The sequence below is a fragment of the Euprymna scolopes genome, chromosome 22, assembly GCF_053919585.1.
Source record: "Euprymna scolopes isolate OS-2025 chromosome 22, ASM5391958v1, whole genome shotgun sequence".
NCBI classification, from domain to species: Eukaryota; Metazoa; Mollusca; class Cephalopoda; order Sepiida; family Sepiolidae; genus Euprymna; species Euprymna scolopes.
Genome location: NC_136503.1, coordinates 33055202 through 33077569, shown reverse-complemented (window position 1 = coordinate 33077569; position 22368 = coordinate 33055202). Strand labels below are relative to the sequence as shown.

Below are 22368 nucleotides of genomic sequence, written 5' to 3'. Positions count from 1 at the left end.
CTTACTACTCTTTTCTAAAAATCCATCAACCACAACGAAAAGTGTACTTTTAAAATTTCAAACTTTAGTTAGGTCATTAACACGAAACGCATATAAATGATTCATATTTTCAATATTTAGATTTTTCTTTACACTTTAAAATGTAGTACCTTTGCCACATCTCGGCAGATGCTGGTCGGAGTACAATTGCCTGCCTTAACAAGAGTATACTGTGTATAAGGTCTTGATTTATACACAAAATCCTAAACAGGAAGATAAGTGTCAAGATATTTGTTTACATTACATTTAAATTTCTATAAATGTGTTATTTATTAGATTATATAACTATAGGTTAAGTTTTTATTCTTTATGTAACTCTATTTATACCAAGTTTTTAAAAAATATTTTTATATATCATTCTGGAAATTATTACATCTCAAACTAATTAACGGATCATTATGAATTCTTGAATCGCTAATAAGCGTCAATGTTGGTCATGTACAGTATATTTAGTTTAATTTAGTTTCAGGAAACTGATATAATGGAACGCTGTTGTATTTTGAAAATATGAATTAGACATTAATAAATGAATATTCTGTGAATTTTTGTTTATTTGGAGTATGTTAAAGAGTTTGTTTTTTGTATAGAACATTCAAATGTATATAATTTTCATCAAATTTGATCCAGAGTTATAAGGGAAAAAATAATCAAGATTTTCTGAATTTCCGTTTCTTCTGAAGACCGTTTAAACATAAGTTTTAAATTTGAGACAATACAATGATATATATTTATTTCACGGTGGCGATAACGAAGTAGGAACGCGCGCGCAGGAATTCGACTACGGTTACACTTTCAATCACTAAATGCCTATAGGCGGAATTCGCTGTGTAAATATCAACGTGCTTGTTGATTTGGTAACATGGTATGCTAACGTTTACAAATGGCTTCAATCAACAATTATTCTATTTGTGATAATCCATCCTGTTTATTTATTTCAACCAACTGGCTTGACTTCAGTCAACGATTATTTTATTTTCGACAATAACACTCATGTTATGTTGTTTTACTATTAAGGTTTATATAGTGAACATTCCTCATTATTTTAATTCTAAAAATATCTACCCCTGAACATTTTCACTATATCTTTCTCATTCCTAGTCCACGACTAAAAAAACAACAACACAAAACAAAAGAAAATTAAGCCATTGTGTGTTTTGTGACAATAATTAAGTAAATAAATAATAAAACTAAAATAAAAAAAATTTCGAAGTTTATCAGATTCATCTTTGTTATGTTCTCTGCATCTACAATTCTCTCTCCTTTTTCGTTTCATATGCTAACAAATAAACAACAATAGAAAAAAACGAGAAGTAATCCGTAGTATTTATTCCAGAAAGTTCGTTATTAAGGCTCTATCATATACAGGTAGACATCCTGATGCATGACCGTTCGATTAATGACGGTAATCATGTATCGATTTTTGCACTGGCATTGGATAAATGATATTCTTTTCAATACCACGCTTGTTTCTGTTCTAATTTTTTATGTCACTCCCGATTTGAAACATTTCATTCATATCCTAATGAAAGTGCGAAGAAAACAACGAGGCCTAATTTCTTTTAAAGACGATGGATATGCAATTTGACAGGGGGACTAGTTGTATCAATATTAATTCCCATTCCTGAATTGCAGTTAAAGTCTATCTGTGAGTCGCAATTCTCTAATTTGCCGTAAAGTTTTCATCCCTGCGTCCACTGAATTGTTACCCGTCTCCATATCTTGATGCTACTCTCGGACGCATCTCTTTCTTTTGATTTCGCCATCATTTGTTCTTCAGTCGATATCTGCTTGTTCTCCATCAAACAATCTATCGACTCGTCACCAGTCCTGGCATATTTTATCTCTACTATTTGAACGCTACTTCTATAATAAGTGTCACTAAGGCTCTCTCAGATCTCTATTCCTATATCTTTCTAACATTTTTGTGAAATATTTACCAAATTACAGATAGGACTCATTTTTCACATCGCGTAACTTTATTGCAATAGTATCAACCGAGAGAATGGGGAATTTATTTGTAACTAGACTAGCCGTGACCCTTTGGATTAGTATGTTATATTAGAATTAATGTATGAGCGTGATACTTGTAACGTAAAGAAAATAGTTTTTTTTGTGACATAACAGAAACATTTCTATGAAAGTATATTAAAATAAAAAAAGAATATAGATAGATTTATATGAGTCGTTCTGTTTATAATTGTTTATTTTTGAAAACAAAACACTTACACAGCCATTTAATTGTAGGTGGTTTTCCATATTTATATGCACATGTGCACGGAACAGATACCATCACTTGATGACAAGTGTGAACCCTGCGCAAACATTGGTCTATTTAACCATAGGAAACTTTTTCAGGCCAGAAAAAAATGTTTAAAAAGACTAAGAAAAGGCCAAATTTATAAATGGTAGTCATATTTAATTCGCATATATCCAGGGCGACGACACCAGTGATCTGTCTAGACCAAACATACACAATATTTATAAATTCTTGTAATGTTAACTTAGAGTTTTCTAAATAAAGATCCTTTTTTAATGGATGTCGTCTGACTCTTATGAATTTTGCACCGAAAAATCTTCGTGCCACGATACTTTATGAGAGGCATCTCCTGATGACAAATACTGTTTTAGTTTTATATTTATATAGATAAATTGTGGGAAACAGCACCGAACTGAAAACGGTTATAAGTATTCCAGATGCCGAATGCCCTTAAATCATTATTTATATTTAACCTGCACAGACATCGCTATAATCTATCTTGGCTTACCTCCGCCAACGAAATGTGTACAATAAAGTAACTGAATGTTATCTCTGTAGAGTATTAGGAAATAAAAATCGCTATTTGTCGCCATTATCAATGAACCTTTATCCACAATCCGTACGATTGAGAGTTAAGTACTCGTCTAAACTGTGACCAACAGTTGATTTTTTTATGGAAATCGCTCCAGACAAGACATGGATCCACTTGATGTAAGGAGCTTAAAAATAAGAAAATAAAATAACTACTACTTCAACGTCAAAAGCTATTCAACAATAACAGTTAAATAGATGGATTTTAAAGTCAAAAGAGCAATTTCCCCTCCTATAACAGAAACATCCCTCATGGAACTAAAGGGCAAGAAGAGAAGGAATGTTACGAGCTTGTCAAAAGTACGCCCAAATTTTACTTTCTACTTTTTGCAGGGTTACATCGAAAAGCCTACATGTTACGGGACTTTCAAATTTTTAATGCAGACAAGACCAGAGCCTCGCATAGTTTACTAATACTTGCGGAACAGCGCACCCGCTTGGCAGGATTCAATGGAATGCATCGAGTTCCAACCCTACTTCCAGTATTCACTTTTGACTCTTGTACGAATTTATCTGATAATTTGGAGCTATCCGTAGAGGCTGGACATTTCGAGAGCAAAATTGGGTAGTTTAAAATGCTATAAACCACGGGGCGTACACGATAACCATGATAGATCTTGAGTAAGAATCTGATTTAAAAGCCACCAGAAAACACCTGGGGCATCTCTGCTATGTATTTTCATGACTTTTCAGTCAGACTTTTTGAAGCATCTTGTCACTTTTAGCAATAGATCCTCAGCTTAGAGTCGTGAACTTAGTTATGTCAATCAATATTACAAGGTGATTGGCGTCCCGAGTAGACTATCGGCATTTGCCACACAAACCGATGCATAGCGTAGTAAGCAATAGATCTAAAAGTGAGATTTCTAATCTTTACGATTTGGGATGTGGCTCTGAAACGTGACTGTCTGTGTTAGGGAATACTCTATAGAGAAGGTATGTGTTTTGCTGCCAGCTGCATCTTTGTAACTCGAGAAACCAAGCCACTTGCTGTGATGGACATTAAAATCCACAAATATATATACTTTAAAGTATAAAGTGCTCTGAAGCGCGTGGTGATCCCCTGATGCCATCAGGTGTTCGCTGGTAGACCCTGGGTGTGGCAACAGGAATGGGCAGCGGACCACGTGCAAAGAGACCCAGGCTTGGCTTCAGAAGGAATGCTACAACTCTGTACCCTTCTCTCATTTGCCCCCTCTTCCCCCAACCTGAATACGCTGAACAACTTCGTTTAATTATACGTTGAGAACATCACCAACATAATCTCCTTTAACACCAAAGTCAACCTGATCACCACTATCTCCCGACGCTTGTGGAAAAGTCATGTTTCCAGTTCCAAATTCGTATCAAGATTGTGATTTAAGCTGAAGGCGGCTACATTGAATAAATGTCAACTCCACTGCATAATCAAGTTACTTGACTTGATTTTTTAAATAAAAGTTTTAAAATAAAGCTGTAGTGTTGCTTTCTTTACTTGATGTATGCGTGTTTATTTTCTGTCTGTTTATAATTTCATGTCTTGTAATATTCATAATTGAAAATGTTATTTCCTACCCAATGTAACATCTGGCTATGTGTATTCACTAATCTTTCTTATGTTTTTTTTATTGCTCAGACGTCATCCTCCGACGTCTTTGTTTGCTCTTAAATTAAAGCGTAAGGTGTAGGCCTTTATCCTATAAATATTTGCATCATTCAAGATTAACAGAAATGATTCCCAGTTATTTGTTCTTAGATTAGAGTGTAAGGTCGACTTATTTGTTAAAATTTATTCCCTCATAGAAGAGGACTTATGCAAGTTCGAACGCAACCGATAAACAAACTTATAGAAAGCCTGCTCTTCGCATAAGCAACAGCAGTCTTTCTTATTTTCACCAAGAGCAACACACATGCGAACGACGTGGCGCCCAAAACAAAAGTTTCTCGAGCAAAAATCCGTCTCTTTTTCTTCAGTCATAAATTTGGATAATCGATCTCGCCCAGTACTCAAATAGTTCTAGGTTCGCCTATCACTGATTTCTTAAATGTTTACCATGGCCACTTATTTCGATCTCTCTCCACACCATTACCAAATGCTCTGATCTTCTGATCACACAGACGACATCCCGGAGGCGATCAATTTTTTTACAAATGATTCTTCGCAAAACGTGGCTCCAGATAAGTGGGTTTCGACTTCTGCTTTGGGTAAATTGTCACACTTTGTCTTTGTTTTGTCTTCAAGTATAAAACTTTTTTTCTAAAGATATTGTGCTGCCAGACTCTTCTTTCGGTGGACAACTCCTTTACATGTCTAGGTATTCCATCCATTAGAACGCACTGTGGGTTAATTTTTTTTGTCACCGATCAATTTTGTGGTACAACATTTCTCGATCGCTTTCACCGAGACACATTTGTTTCTAGAGCCGTACCATATCACTTAATGTTAAATAAAAGGAAATGTGTTCAAGTAACGAAAGTATCGTTGGATCGGTGGTAGTATGTTAATACTCGCATGAGGGCACAGCTTGTATTCGTGTACTTAGAGATTAGTTCATTTTATCATTGCATAATTTATGGCGCTGATAGCTAGTATACTAAGAATTAAACTGCGACAAATGTATGTTAATATTCGGGTTGAGAACGGGCTTGCCTGAATCCATATTTTTTGTCGGTCAGGAGTTTAGCAGTTGTTAGGTTGTTGGACTAGGGTTTGATTAACTAAGGACTCAAATATTTTGGCGAAAAGTAGGAGGATGCTAATGGAGCGATAATTTAGTGGGTCAGTTCTTTCACCAGAATTCTTGAAGACTGGGACCACAGAAGCGGTTTTCCAGCAGTCGGGAAAGCAAGATTCAAACAGTTTTGTAAGTATGGGCGCTAGTTCTGGTTGAAGTTTTTTGGGCACTATAATTGGAATACCGTCAGGGCTAGTTGCTTTACTGGAATCAAGGTTTTTGATTAGCTTGGCAGTATCACGAACAGATATTTGTATATCACATAGCGTGTTTTCTGATACAGGAGGAAATATTGGGGGTTGGCGGCCTTGATCGCAAAGGCTAGAATTAGGTTCAAAGTTCTTGGCAACGAGTTTGGCTTTTTCTGGTGCTGAGGAGATTACCTCAGGTCCATTGATGATAGTTGGGATGGAGCACACGCTTCTGTTCAGGATTCTGTTTGCTATTTGCCAAAACTGGCTACTTTAGACTTGACGGAGTGAGCATACAACTCTCTTGCATTCTTTATTACTTTCTTACAATGGTTGCTGGCAGTCCTGAAAGCGGCTTTAGTTTCAATACATCTATAATGTTGGAAGCAATTAAAAAAGTAATTTCTGTGCGCAATGGCAGCAGCACATTCTGGAGAGAACTATGGCTGGGTGTTAGGTTTTTGCTGGAACTTTTTCGAGGGTATGAAACGGTCTATACTTACAATTAACCATTCCGACAGGCCTGATACTATAGAGCACACATCCTTTTTAAACATGAAACACAGAGGTAGATCTGATATAAATGTACGGAAGCTATCCCAGTCAGCCATAGTGTATCGATATACTGTACGGTGGAGAGGTACGTCTGAGGACTTATTACATTTCATTTTTATCTTAATTGATACAACCCCAATTCGCAAGATCCAAGAAGAGACTGAACGGAAACTGAACATAGTTCAGGCAAGTTGTGAGGAAAAAGGGCTAGGAGACTCGCATACTGGCTGTCAGTGTCGGGCACACGGGTGGACTCGTGAACCACCTTAGTGAGGTAATAAGAAATGGAGAAATTATTACAGAACCTCTCATCATCATCGGTTTTGTTTGAGTGGGTTAACCATTCCACATTGTGAACATTAAAATCTCCACATACGTGAATGTTTGCTGAAGGATAAGCAGATAGGACTTGGTCAATTTTATAAACATTAAACAAAATGATGATTCACAGAAACAGAAATTGTATTGAAAAGAAATTTTCAGATATAGGTTCGGTATAGAAAGAAAACGAGAACTTCATAAATAAAACAGAATATGTAGTTTAGTTCCATTTAAAAAAAGTGTTTTATTATTTTATGATATTGTTTACATCGCTTACAATGATTGCATGATGTAGGGTTTGGTTTCGTCAACACTGCTCCACTTACATACATATCCAATAGATTTTACATTTGAAATTTAATTTTCTCATAGAATGTTTTCAGAAATTAGGATCGCGAAAGAAAAATCATTACAAAATTTATCGAAACATTTTTGTTGAAGACATTAAGCAACAAACAACATAAACATATGAGAAAAAGGTTTATTTCCAAAATCGAATCGGTGGGCTCAAGACATGAGACATGTAAAAAAATTGGCTTAATTAAAGCGATAAAGTTCGAGATTTGAGATGCTACCCATAACGTGAGAAAATTGGTAAGATTTGCAGTTTTAAACGGGTTTATCACTATAAACGCAGGATATATAGGTTAAAGTAACATCAAATATTTTTCTCTTGTTGACTGATAATGAAGACTTCTGGCGTTGTTGGATGCCTTTTAACTGTGTTATTTAGCATTGTTGTTCTTTCCTGGACAATGAGTATTGTGGAACGGGATGGCTTCTATCATTACGACTGGGAAAAATCAACACACAAGTAAGCAGGTTGCTAATGTGTTCTTATGACATTAGCGACCTGTTTACTTGTGTTCCCATTTTAGATATTTGTGCAGATTTGTTATATCGTATCCAGATATCGCCTCCTCCCATTTCTGAAACCATGTTTGTTGAGTTAATGAAATTTTTCACGTCATCTGCTGAATTCAGTTTCATTGATGTAATGTATCAGCAAATAGAAAGTGCGTCCATTGACTCAGTCCTAGGGCCGATAATGGCGAATATTTTCGTAAGTTTCCATGAAGAGCAATTTCTCTCTGGACCTAGTCTATTTTCGCGATGTGGTCTACACATTTTGCTTTTTCAATAGTCAAACAGAGGCAAATAATTTTTCTCCCTACTTAATAAGATGAATCCCACGTTACAGTATACAAGAGAGTGTAACTCATCCATGGCTTTCCTTGATGTATTGGTAACAAAAACACCATCTAGTTAACTCACATTAACATACCGCAAACGTCCATTTACGGAACTGTATACACGCTGGTTCATTCCCCTCCCCAAACGTAAGATCAATTAAATTTGGACTCTAAGACATCGTGCCCTTATGATTTGTTAAAAATCAAAATGGGATGAGGCATTGAAAATAATTATTTATATTCTATCCAAGAATGGGTACCCTCTGGATGTTATTAGGTCGTTTATGCAAAGGAAAATAGCAAAACTCTCTGTAACTAAAATTCAGACAGTTAATAAATGTCCAATATATCTACGTTTACATTGGTTGGAGACAGTAAGTGAAAAATTCGCAAAGCAAATCAGCTCAACAGTGTAAAATTGTTATTTTGCTTCAAATGTGCATGTTGTGTTCTCCACGAGAATGTAAATGCCGTCCTCTCAAAAAGATGTTCTACCCACCAATCATAATAATAATAATAATGTAATTGACAATTTTGAATGTAGTTTCAGTGCCAATATATATATATATATATATATATATATATATATATATGAATATATAAGTATAAAATATTAGATATATGTATGTATATAGATGTTTTATGGTTTAAGCTTAATAAATATTAATAGTTTATTCAAAAGCATGTATCAAACATTTTTATGGATATCTGACTTAATTTACAGATAGATAATCAACTTCATCTTAGTGATATATATATATATATATATATATATATATATATATATATATATAAATGGGTTGAATGCATTCGACTATAATGAAAAGATGGAAACAAGTAAATTAAGCTTGTTAGCCGGATCACTAGCAACAATAACAATTTGGGGGATATTATAATGGATATTACGTTTAATATGTTGTAGTTGAGCCTAGAATTATATATATATATATATGTATATATGTATATGTATATTATATATATATATACATTATATTCATATATATTATATATATATATGTTTAATACTCACTTGTTCACGTTTTAAACTGAATATATATTAATATTTAATTGTAAATCATATATAGATTTTAAAAAATGCAGATTGTAACGACAATGTGTTTACTTATCAGTTAAGATATTCGTTTTTGCGATGTTTTTCTTCATCCATTCAAATAAACAAGATACATAAACATATCCTGACTTTTCTACAACAAATGATCAAGAGAGAAAAGATCAGAAGAGCATAAAAAGTCGACGAAAAAACAAACAACATATCTTTGTAATCATTTCTGTTGGTACATAATTGTCAAAGCAAGTCACGCGGTTTTAGTTAGATTAAACGCCATCTCTTATCAGAGTAAATCGGAGTAAAACATCTTTTGAAAACTTGCGATATGTTTGCATACTTTGTGTGAATAGATTCAAACACGACCGCACAGTACGAAACTCTTCACTGATAAATAAACATAGAGTCGCTTGAAAAGTTTTATTGTATTCTTTATAATAAAATATATGTATTATTGAATTTCTTCTTCCATAGCACCAAGAAATTGTCATCTTAGGCTTTCATAGCTTCACTGATGTACTGCAAAGGAAAAAAAACACGGATTAAATGAAATGACGAGAAATGAAATTAAAAGAATCAATATCTAAATGACTAATATATATATATATATATATATATATATATATATATATATATATATATATATATATATATAACCAATAATGTTTGTATAATAAAAGACTATATACCAGCTCTGTCCTACATTAAGCACTATTTAATAATCACATGTTTCATTGGATTTACATTTCCGAAACTAATCGATACAACCGTTATAAATATACATATATATATATATATATATATTTCTGTAGAAATATTTTTCTTATTAATATATCAATCCTTACATGCGAAGCTCAATGTAATTACAGAGTATTAAATAATTAAGTGATTGATTTTGCCGTACGAAACAGATACTGTCAAGAATTGAATAAGTCAATTGAATTAAAGGAATAAATTATAAGATGGTGAACATCATGAAATTTGGAATATAACTTTTTTGTCATTTATTCTCTCTCTCTTTCTCTGTCTTTCTCTCTCTCTCTCTCTCTCTCTATATATATATATATATATATATATATATATATACATAAATGTTTAGAGGTACAGAATTTATATACAGTTTTAAATATAATGGGTGGAAGTCTCTCGAGAGCTCTTTCAGCTATCATCTCATCAGGAGAAAATCGATAGCGTAAAATAATAATACTATGTCGAAAGTAAAGAGTTCTGATGGGGAACTATTGAATGTGCCAATAATACGGGGACACGAAAATAAAGTTTATTAACGTTTAAAAACCATTAAAATATTGGCACAACGAGGGGGAAAAATGGGAGAAAATATTCAAAGTTCGCCAAAGAGAAACAATGCGTTATTTGTTGTTTTTTTTTCTGTCGGCACAAAGAAGGTTTCCGCACCGCAATAGAGACAGACTCCAAAATCTTTAAATGGTTTCTGGAGTCCGCTCTATGTAGCACCTCCAACCATTCTATTTTATATCTTCGGCACAGCACGGGTAGTCATCCAAATGCTACTTGGTTGTAAGAAGATGCTCTCTAACATGTCAATACAGTCAAGAAAGCAGGAAACAGGGTGAAAATTCCATAGTCTGGCACTCCGAATGAAGAATTTATTACAGTAGAAGTTTTTTCCGGCATTTAGGGAACTCGGCAGTAAAAGTTGAATATGAGTACACCCAGATTCTTCCTCCTTATATGTTAAGCCATAAATACTGACTGGTTGAGCCGCAAATAATAGACGACGAAAGATACGATGCAAGAATACGAAGGCCGACCAGCAATCGACTTACCAGATTATTACTCGAAACTAGCAAAAACCACTTTATTTTTTCGTCTTTTTTCATTAGTCGCAAATATATTATTTCCTGACCGATTTTTTTTTTTCATTTCAATTTTAATGTTCTTCAGTCGGGGTTTGTTTGTATATCTTTATATTTGTATGAAAATTAGAAGCATTTTACTTCGAAATGCCATTACTTAAAGACGTTTTCGTTCTACATTTTCTCATTTTTATCCTTATAACGTCCTTATATATGTAAATTAAATATATGTAAATTATATATATGTGTGTGTGTGTGTGTGCAACCATTTGTATGTATTTGTGCAAGAAAAATAAATATCTCGAGCGTTGCTGACTAGACAAGGAAAGTAATATGGAATGCATCAATAAGACAAGATTAATGGGCAAATACTTTTCCCTCGAGGTGTATTCCTAATTTTTATTACAAAAATAAAGAATTACGTTTCAAATTAATAAATTGATACTTATTTAATCGTGGCATTTTGATCGTTCGTTATTATAAAATATGTACAAAATTAAATTCCACCCTAGATATTTTAGCTCGAAACAAATTCCATCACTCTAGCATCATCACATTAAAATAATTGAAATAAAGAATGAACAACATCAGAACAACAAAACAATAAAAAATATGATGTTAGTAAAGTTTTTTTTTTGGGGGGGGAGGGGTTATACCAATTAACCGAAAAAGACACACAACTACACGTAATAGACTATTGTGAATGAGGGGCCAAATTCATAAGGAGATACTGTAGAGAGTTGTGCAATGAGATGTTTGTTCACATTACATTTAAATTTCTGGATATTAGTACAGTCAGGAGAAACAGAGAGCAGGCGCGGATTTTAAAGGCAAATGGTTAGAAGGAAAGGAGCTGTTGGTGTAAAAACATCCTTCCGGTATATGAAGACATGATATTGAAGCGATTTTGTTGCGTATCTGATTCTTCAGGAGTATTTATGTTGAGAGGGGCTGAAACTTGGTAGACCGTGTAGAGATCATGTTTAGGACTCTGCCTAAGAGAAAGAGAGAGGAATGGTTTGTTCACTAGCCTAGATGTAGCAATAATACTCCATGCATATAAAAATGGTGTAGAGATATGGAATACTTTGGTGTAAAAAGTTTTCTAGTTCGGTAGAGGGAGCCCAAATTATTTGAACTAGAATTGCCTGTATATTCTATGTTTTTTCATTCCAATTATGTTACCTGTAAATGTTAAGATGAAGTGTTTAAATGTTGAACTCGAAAAGGATGTTGTTAGTCTTGTCGCTCAGTAGCGGATAACGTTTGTAATAATTGCTAAAGGAAAGGCGGTTTTTCTTAGTTGCATTAAATGCAACCATCCTTTCTTGAGCCCCATTCCATTATAGACTGGTTCCCATTTTCTGATGATTCCATTAAAAATGCGTGTCTTCGATTCGTTCACATATTAGGAATAAAGCGACAAATATACCCATCTCAGACGCGATTGTATTAGGGAGGTAGTTTATTAAAAAAAGGACCAATACATGCCAAGCACCGACACTTGAGGCACACTCACATTGATGTTATATTGTTTAAATGACGAAAGATATGGCTATTACTTTCGCTTAAAAATCTGATTATATTAAACATTTTCCCAATAATATCGCACGGATTGATTTTCCTGGGTAAACCTTCATGTCAGACTTTGTGAAGTTTTATATTCTCAGAGATGACCGTTAAAAATATGATGACCTAAATCTATAGCATTTGTTAGAGAGAAATTTAGCGACAGACTTTTGTTAGATTTATTAATGATTCAAAAAGTTTACTGAAGAGAAGGGAAAGACTTATGAGGCGATAACTTTGCGGATCAGTCCTTTCACTAGTGTTCTTAAAGACTGGTACCGCAGAAGTAATTTTTCAGCAACAGATAAGTAAGATTCTACAAGGAATCCTCTTTAGAGTGTGTGAGAACAGGGGTTAGTTCAGCGGTGTATATCTTCATTATTATAGCTAAGTCCACATATTTTGAGATGCCTAAGTTTTTCTCATATCTATTATAAGAGGAGGGGACATTACCAAATAATTACCTGATAGTTTCTGTCCATAAAGGAGAATTTGGGAGGGAGTAGTTTGTACAGTCTTATATGGAGTTAAGAGGAACTGCTGGAAAAAGCGACATAATGATGCTTGAATAATAAAAAAAATTATTGATTGTCCATTTTCCAACATACTACTATGGATTTTCCAGAAATAATGAGTCTTCATTTCTGCGACTCAATTAATCTTTCACTTACCTCGGTATACCTTCATCTAGTTTTGGCTAATACAATCTTAAAATTGTTGTTAATTTAGGAATTATTTGCGAGTATTTAAGTTAATATTTACTTACCTCGCCAAGTGAAATATTGGTTTTGGAGAGACCAAGAATTTCGTAACCCTCTATGGAGAAAGAAAAACAGAACTTAATTGCATAAAGAAAATGCGAACTTACAAAATGGCATTAATCACAAAATTTACTCCAGAAAAAGTAAAAAGAGAATACTTAATTAATACATGTAAACCATTGGTGAAAAACTAATAAATCATGTTCTAATTTAGTAATACTGTATAATTATCACTTTTATATCACGGAATACATCTTATATAATAGTATATCTAATATATAAAGTATAGTCAGTCGGGTTATTAAAATAATAATTGCACTGTTATTTCCATACATTAATATAAGTGACAGGACAGACGTTAAATTCGATGTCACTCACTACATCTGCTTATATTAATGGTAAACCTACTTTCATTTATTTCCAGAAGAATTCATAGTTTTACTTTAATTAAATTATAAACAAACATTTATCCATGACACATTGATTTACCAAAGATTATCTTAACAAAAGTAGAGAGTTCAATACACTAGAATACTCTATAAGTGTCAGCTGCTTCTTAAGATTAAATAGTGTTACCGGTGAATCAGAAAAACAAAGTTAGCAGCAGACGATATCCGATAAAAGTTCTTACATTTTTCTTAAAAATGTTTTAAAAATAAATAAACATTTTATTAGGTAATATATTTTTAGAATGCTAACACAAATTCCAAACACTGAAACAATAACATTGTATTTATTATTTTCTGCAAAAATAATTAAGTGTAATTCGAATTATTTTCTGATACTTTTATCTGCGGTCCTGTTCTTCTGGTTATCTGTGTTACAACATTTGGAGAAGACGTTCACTGAACTCTGTCTTGCTTTGATAGAGCGCAACACCGACTTAGTGATATATAGGAACTTAACTGTTTTCTATGTCCATTTTATACAGATGAGACGTAACTAGTCTTTTTTTACACTAAAAGATGCTGATTGAATTCCAATCACTAATTCTTTCTTGTAAGGAATTCACAGCAAGAACATTCGTCCCTCCATAATGACTAAAAATAACTTTACTTTCTTTCTCCATGTTCCTTCCTTCAAGCAAAATTTCCATGAATAGAGTTTCTTTCCAAGAACTTCTCGTCCGTGGAATATATTATGACAGAAATGCTTTCCTGCAAACTTTAAACATAATGCCAACAAATACTTGTGATAATCTCTCTCCATAAACATTCAATGATCTGAACTCTTCACAAAATAAAACCAGCACGAAATGAATACAAACCAATTTCGAATATTTGTAAAACAAATATTAAAACGTTATAAAATTATTGAGATGTCGGCGTTCGTGATTATATTTTCAATCTCGGTGTAACTAAAATGCTTACATTATTTCTATTTTCAAAATATTCGATTAAAAAAATACTATACAGTTTGGAACAGAACCCCCCCCCCAAAAAAAATAACATATGTTTTAAAAACATTTATAAAATATAAAATTTTATTAAAAATGAGGAACATTTTTAGTCAATTTATTCAAATTTTTTATTCAAACCCCAGATGAGATGAATCATAATGCAAATTCGATGAACAAAGCTTCTTTTCTAGAATAGCTCGCTTGTTGAACTCTGTTTTGCTGAACTGCTTCTCAGTTGATTACAACATGTTTGTAAGTCCAATGTTAACAAGTTCTTGCTAGTCCTTTCCCTTTAATAGTCAAATTCTGCTCAATTCCCTACCAAAATCTATCACTGAGCTATTGTCGCACCGACCACCTTACACTCATTTATCCTTATACTCGAGCGGCCTCTAAGCCTCGATAAGTGATGACTTCTCTGTAAAAATAAGCAATGTTTCGTTATTAAAATCTCGAAAAAAAAGTCACTGACGCTAGAATGTCAGATTTTAACAAAAACATGTCTTTCACAAGAATTATTGCAATAAATCGTATGACAATGAAAAAACGAAGTCAGTCGATGTTTCTTCATCTTTTTTTTTTGTAATAAGACACAAGACTCTTAGACAAGATTATTGTTTCTTTCTTTGTGAAAGAAATGAACGGAAAAACATCCAGTCGATTCCCTTTTATTTGGCAGAAACAGAAAAATTAAAAAAACGCTTTGTTAACTTTATTAACTAATAATTCAACTAAAACAGAAATGCAGTTGAAATAACTTGTAAAATGATACAAAAATTGAAATCAGATTTAAAAGTGGAAGAGAAAACAAAATCTACATAAATCAAGCAAGATAACAACATTTTAACGATTTTTTTAGCAAAAAATAACATCAGCATTTATATGATTTTTCAAAACATCCCTGATGACAATATTACTTTTGCGTCGTACTGCATAGAATATGAGAATTTTTATAACATGGATTGTACGAAATGGGTTAATTCTTTTTCGAACGGTTTATTTTTTATTTAATCTGTTCTTAACATTGATGCGATTAAAATGTCATCGAACTATAAAAATAAATCAGTAATTTACTCTCTTTGTTTTTGGATATACAAACAGGGGTGTACCGGGTATTGTTTGAATTGTTGTTTAATCATATAATCATGAAATACTTGATTTCAAAATTTTCCGTTTTGTCTCAAACCGTACAGTGACTCCACACGCAATTTTTATTTGTTCGTTGTGAATCCCTTTGGAGAGGTAATATAAATTTCACACTCTATCAGGGCTTTTAAAAAAACATTTGTGGATGTTAACGTTATATTGCAATGCAATTTGCTATAAAATTCTGATTGTGGTTAGATTTACAGTCAGTGAAAACGTAAAAAAATTCTATGCCGTAAATCTGAGAAAATCCCTTAGTAACAAATCTCGCCTTGTACTTTTGAACGCCTGATGTTGTAATTTTTTTTTGTAAAAATCCATCGAGAAGAAATGACATGTTTATCTTTCGGAGGAGACACTACCGAATATACATTAATTTCTCTTAATGTGTCTATCTCATTTTCCATTGCCATTCTCCATTGTTGACAATCTTCTGAATAAACTGCTTCGTTAAAGCTTTTTGGCGTATCACCCAATAGCTTTAGTGGACTTGATATTATCCAAAACTTTCGACATAAAAAAATCGGGTCGTCTTCTACTTCTTTTTTGGGTAATGTTCTGACGAGTTTTCGACTTTAACATCAGCATCATCGCTGTCATCATTATTAATATTTTTGTCTGCGTCAGCGTCGACCACATTGTCGTCACTTGATTTATGAATTTGGAGAAATATCAAGTGTTATCTTTATATAATTGGGTTTCTTCTTTAAAATGAAACATGAATTTTGTTCATTAGATTCTTTTTTTTTGTCTGGAAAAATACTAAGTAGGCTGGGCTGCCTGTTATATAGTTATACATTTCAATGTGTTCTTATTAGTAAGGATAATGTATGTTCTTTTTTTTACATGTTATAAAGGACATGAGTCTTAAGTGAGATGAGAGTCTTGTTGTATCTTAGAGAGAGTCTTATTACAAGTGATGTCGTGTAGAGAGTTTTATTAAGAGAGATGTTGACACGGCACAAAATTTGTATATGTAATATACTTATTCATGTTATGACTAAAGTAAGAGTCTTATTAAAAGAGTGAGATGCTTATCTTGGAGAGAGATGTTCTTGTAAGAGAGATTTATTAAGAGGGATGTTGAAAGAGAGATTGTTCGTTTATAACGATTCCTATATTTTAAATGTTCATTCCTTAGGCGTGTAGAAGAAGAAAGCTCTTTGAGTGAGGAGATAGTGTTCACTATTCAGACATTGTATAGACATGATGATGTTTATGTCACGACATTTTATAACACAGACATATAATAACAAATCAATTTACCTTTTGGTAGGAATCACAAACACAAGACGACGTTCTACAAAAATACAGATGAGTTTATTCTTCACACGACCGGCCGTGATTTCCATCATCAAGAATTCAAAGCTTCACATTTTAGTTTAAAAGTGATCGTCTCGCTTCTAGACGTTCGGACTCTCTCTGAGTTTCTCACTGACTGTCTCTATAACTAACTAACTCACTTCTTATATTGAGAAATCCATGCATCCCGGCCACGTGAGCAAAATTCACGTGTTTCAATATGCGCGACTTTGCACGTTTTTCCGACATTATGATTTCCCAATAACCTATTTTTTTCTTTGATGTTTTTACAAAGGAATTCAACCTACATATCTAATTTATTTACCCCATATTTTATTATCCACATTCTTTCTAACAATTGAATAGTTTATTATTCATTTCATCAGAATTAACAATTTACTGGACATTCCATTTTTGCATATTGTTCTTTAAAACTTATGTCCAGGGTTCGATTTCTGCTTTCTCTCACTTTATTTTCATTTTAACTAATCTCTCTATTTTTATACTTACATGAAAAGGGGACAGCCCTTATCATGTAACATGCCTTTGTCGTATCCAAAGAAATATGCCTCGACGGTTTTGATATTTAATTTGCTTTTCTTATCTATAAATGTGAAGTAAGTTGAATCAAATACATGCGTTCTGCTTTGTTTTGTTTTTTTACCGCAGATTGCTTCATATGGGTTTCGGATAGAATTTTGTTAAAAGACCAGTTGCGTATATATGCATCAGTCATTAGTGCATGCATACAAGGGATTTTGAGGAGTTTTGATTCAATAAGTAGCCATCTTCCCATTTCAAAAAGTGTCTTTCAGCAGTTCCGTTTTGGTGAGGTGAATTAGTGGCCGATTTCTCATGTTTGATACGACGGTTAATTAATAAAAGTTCAAAGTATCTATGAGTAAGTTCTGTACCATTTTTAAAGCGGATACACTTTACTGCACCTAAGGGGGTATATTAGCTAAGGATTTCTTAGTTGCTAGCAAGGTATCAGACCTGAAATAGACCATTATTAACCGGAATAATAGGCTACAAACTCCAATGCATACCTGATATTTTCTCTGCCTATCGGTTCCACAGTACCGTTCAAGTAACAATGTACCAGTGATAGGGTTTTCGTGACTTTCTTGTCTGGCATCTTGTTTTGGTATTTTGCCTTGCAGTGGCCAAGAATTATGGGTCATGTTTGTAAATCATGGTAGGTGATTTTTTGATATAGCTACACTGTTTAATTAACATAGTCTTCCATTTTCTTTAATATCGAATTCAGGGTATATCAGTTTTGATTTATTGAGGTTAGTTTATATTTGTGTCTTGTGTAGTAGCGGCTTATACAGAAAATATGTGTTGTTTAAATTTTGGGAGCGTTTTCCAGAATACAGAAACAAAGTTCACCTTTATTATTCGTTAGCGAGATTTTAGCATCGCTTCTCTTCAAAACGATATCGTTTTCTCGGCTACCGTTGCAACTGTTTGTTGAAGTGTAAAGCGTACAGGAAAATTAAAAAGAAATGTATGTTCACTAACAGAGCTTTCCACATTTTGATGGCGTCCCCTTTGAAATTTTAGTATCTACATTGGAAACTCTTGTGATTAGGTCCCCCAAAATCATAATAAATAATGTTCGTCATTTTCTTCGAAGAAGAATTGTTTTCTGAAACGTTGCGGTTTATATTTGAGGTAAAGGTTATAATTTTATTTGGGTGTTTTTCGGTTGGTATTTTTAAATTTCATATTTGTCGATTCGTTTTTTTCTGTGATCCCTCAGTTTCCTTCTAATTCCTGTAACCTTGAATTGACTAAAAGTCATGGGATTTTCTTTCTGAGTCATCAAGATGGTAAACGGCTTAAAATCACTTAACCTTTTAACGGACCATAGAAGTTAACAGCTCGTTACTTCATCAGACATTTTAATGAATTTGTGTCGTTTTGTTTATTATAATATAACCTGTAATCGTCTCGGCTTCAATATGTTTCAAATAAATCAGTTCAGTGAATAAACAGATATTTTTGGGTTTCTCTCTCGATAAATGATCTTCTCTTAATACGTTCAAAGCTTTGCAACCATCGTCCAAGGCTTCTCACATTACCACAGATAGACTTCTGTCATCCAAGCACTGTATTAATTCCGCAAAAATAGTTGCGTTCTTTTCAATAAACTCATTGTCATTTCTATTTTCATGTTACGCATGAATTACTTCGTGTACCTTTTGAGTTCATGAATATCCCCCAAATTTCACTTGCTACAATTTTAATTTGGATGCCGATCCATTGAAGTCCATAACATCTTGAATTGAAAGCCATGTTTAATTTTAGAAGGGTTTCCGATGGGTAACTATTCTGTACAAATTCTGGAGACACAGAATTTTCTAGTGGGTAGCTGTTCTATACAGGTCATGGACTTTATAATTTTGCAGGCAAAGAGTAAATATCTTTCTTGCGCTAACACGAAAAATTATGTGCTGCAATGCTAACAGATTCGATATTTTTATGAGCCATTTTAGATTCTGATTGGTTGCTAGCATAACGTGGCTCAATCTGGTTGGTCAGTTCCTATCGATAATGTCTGTAAGTAGAACCTTCAACTTTCGGTAATCATATCATTTTATTATATAAAAATATTGCAACAGACCGCTTTGTACAACTCGAAAAGCAAGATATCCTTGACATAAAGGAACGGAAAGAAAGAGAAAAAGGAAAAGTCATTGAAATTGTTGAACGTTAATGGTACACACATTCTCGAGGGAAGGAAAAGAGAGAGAAAAAGAAAATTTCATTGAAGTTTGTTGAATGATGATTGTACATATATTTACATCTATTTTTTTCTCTCTCTCTCTCTTTCTCTCATTTTTTACTATCGTTTGGATTTAACATTAGACAACATTAACAACATTGTTTTCAAATATATTCGTTTCAAGTGCAAACCTCAGCTAGTATTTGGCTTTCTATTGATGTTGACCGCGGACAGATCTCAGCGAACGATTCTACGATGGGATTGTGCTTTTATTTTATTTTGACTTTCGAAAGGATTGACGACATATCGGCACGTTGAGTGAACCCTTTGCATTTTCACGGCGAGGAGGTTTGGAGCCCTGAAATTTTTATTCCTGTTTTTACTTGTAACCATGCGCGGCATGCTGTCCGTTTCAGATCACAGCCCTGTAACTTATAGGAGTAGTAAACCAGGACTTATTACGCCAAATGCCGCATTATAATAGGTTTCATAATATTACATTAGAATACTATACTTCGGAAGTAACGTGTTTATATATATATATATATATATATATATATATATATATATATATATATATATATATATATATTTAAATGAGTGGGTAGTCACCAACAATGTGTATTTTTTAACATTATTTTATTATTCCGTGTCTTGGTTTTTCATTGGGAATTATGTTTAGATCATTTTAATGATGTTTTTAAATCATTAAAATCGTTTTTAACGCGTTTCAGACGTTCTGTGAAGCGTCCTCTTCAGAAATTATTTTCAAAATGTGTTGTAGATGTAAAAATAGCATTTTCGTAGTTCATTTGAAGTGTTTTCAAGAGGTGGAAACGTGTAAGTGTCTACTATTCATTGGAATGTTCAATTTTTATTACTATTTTATTCGGCTGTGGTCACTCCTGTGTTGTGTTTCTCTCTCTCAATCTCTCTTTCTGCTTGTGTTTTTCTTTTCCTTTAGGATGTGTGTGTGTGTTTTCTTTTGTTGGTTTGAAGAATGTGTGTACTGTTTTATAGTATTATGAAGTTATTTGCTTACGTAGAAAGGTGACTGTGATCCAAGATCGTTACTAATGTGTATGTGTGAGGAGGGGGGCAGCTCTTCTGAAATAAGGGTAGGGGCGCTTTAATTCTATTTTGATATTTATTTTTTGGATTCTTAGATTTTAGTATTGTGATTTTTCGTTTCAGTCTTGGACTGTTCGGGTATGTTTGTTTAGATAGAGAGATGTATTTAAAAATATGTATAGGGGATTTTTTAATGTTTCTATTTATTTGTCTCCCCATGTGGGTATGGCCAGACCCAGGATCGGTTCCTAGTGTGGGGAAGATCTCGTTCCCCAGAAGGGAGGGGCCAATTGGAGGGGTATATGTATGGGAGGGGGATGATAGAACGGATGATAGTTATCTCAGTCATGAGAGATTTCTCTTCCACTGACTGAAGGGGGAGCGAGGCGTTGGAACAGATATTATACTATGGTTCTAGGTGTTTCCTAGTGTCGTTGGTTTCGAGGTTAAGTAGGGTTGGTATTGTTCAGTGTGTTGTATTAGAGATAGGGGTGCTATGTCTGTGCGTGGTTGTATGCCAGCGCGTGTGTGTGTTTTAATGTGTCGGTTCTGATTTATGTGTGGGTGTGTATATGTATATGGATGTGCATACGAGTGTGTCTTGCATTTCATGTTTTTGTGTGTTGATATTAGGCTCTGTTCTGTTCAGGAGTGAATCTTGGGATGAATTTTTTTTCCTGTGTAAGTAAATGAAATAATTGTCTGTTTGGAAGATTGGCATTATTTTTGAAGCTGTTTTCACTGCATGTGTGTACGTGTTTTGAAACATAGAGGTGTCTGTTATCTGCAATTTTGATGTTGCTCTTATGTAAGGCCACTCTATTGCTGAAATTTTTGGTGGCGCCTATGTAAGATTTGTTGCATGTTGTGCATCTTAGTGCATATACTACATTCTAGAGGAGCAACTTAGATCCTTTTTTATTTTGAATGTTTGTGTTGGGTTTTTGGATGTGTATGTGTTTCCTTCTATCATTATGTCACACATTCCACATCACGGTTTGTTGCATTTTGTAACCCCTTTTGTAGTGTGTGGAACGAGTTTTGAGGAAGTTAGGATGTGTTTTAAGTTTTTGGGTTGGCGTTTGCTTTTTATTATTTTTGTTGTTTTAAGTATGTTGTTTAGTTTATCGTTCTGATTGTGGAGGATAAGGTTTTTTGTTATCTGTGTAAATAGTTCTGAGTTGTTTGTGTTGTGTGTGGAGACATATGCTAAAATTGTTCTTTGTTGTGTTATTTTGGGATTCTTAGTTGGTCTTTTGGAATTTTTTCAGCCAGTTCAATACCTTTCCGTATTAATGGTAGTGGATATCCTCTTTTCCGCAGTGTTATTTGTAGTTCATTCAGTCTAGTCGAACGGAGGTGTCTGTCTGTTACTATGGTGCAGACTCTACGTGCTAGGGAGTAGGGTATTGATTTTAGACAGTTTTTAGGATGGTGGCTTTTGAAGTGGAGGTATTGTTGAGTGTCTGTTGGTTTGTGGTAGATGTCTGTGATTATGTTGTTGTTTTTTATTGTTACTTGGATGTCTAGGAAAGGTAGTTCTGTGGGGCTTTATTTTTGGGTGTAGATTTTGTATCAAAGTGTGGAGTTCTCTGATATCCCCCATGTGGTTCTCCAGAAG

The 22368-nt window shown here is 33.6% G+C and overlaps 1 protein-coding gene across 1 annotated transcript in view; it reads right to left on the bottom strand.

Annotated features, from left to right (window-relative positions):
* Nucleotides 1-9333: 9333 nt before the first annotated feature.
* Nucleotides 9334-22368, bottom strand: part of LOC145243955 (calpain-9-like) — a 136873-nt gene continuing 123838 nt past the window's right edge. Inside the window, exons 19-20 of the mRNA XM_080107082.1 lie at nt 13101-13150; nt 9334-9446 (exon numbers count right to left, since the gene is read on the bottom strand). Of these exons, the coding sequence (XP_079963208.1) occupies nt 9420-9446; nt 13101-13150 (77 nt within the window). The 3' untranslated portion in view covers nt 9334-9419. The remainder of the gene's footprint in view (nt 9447-13100; nt 13151-22368) is intronic.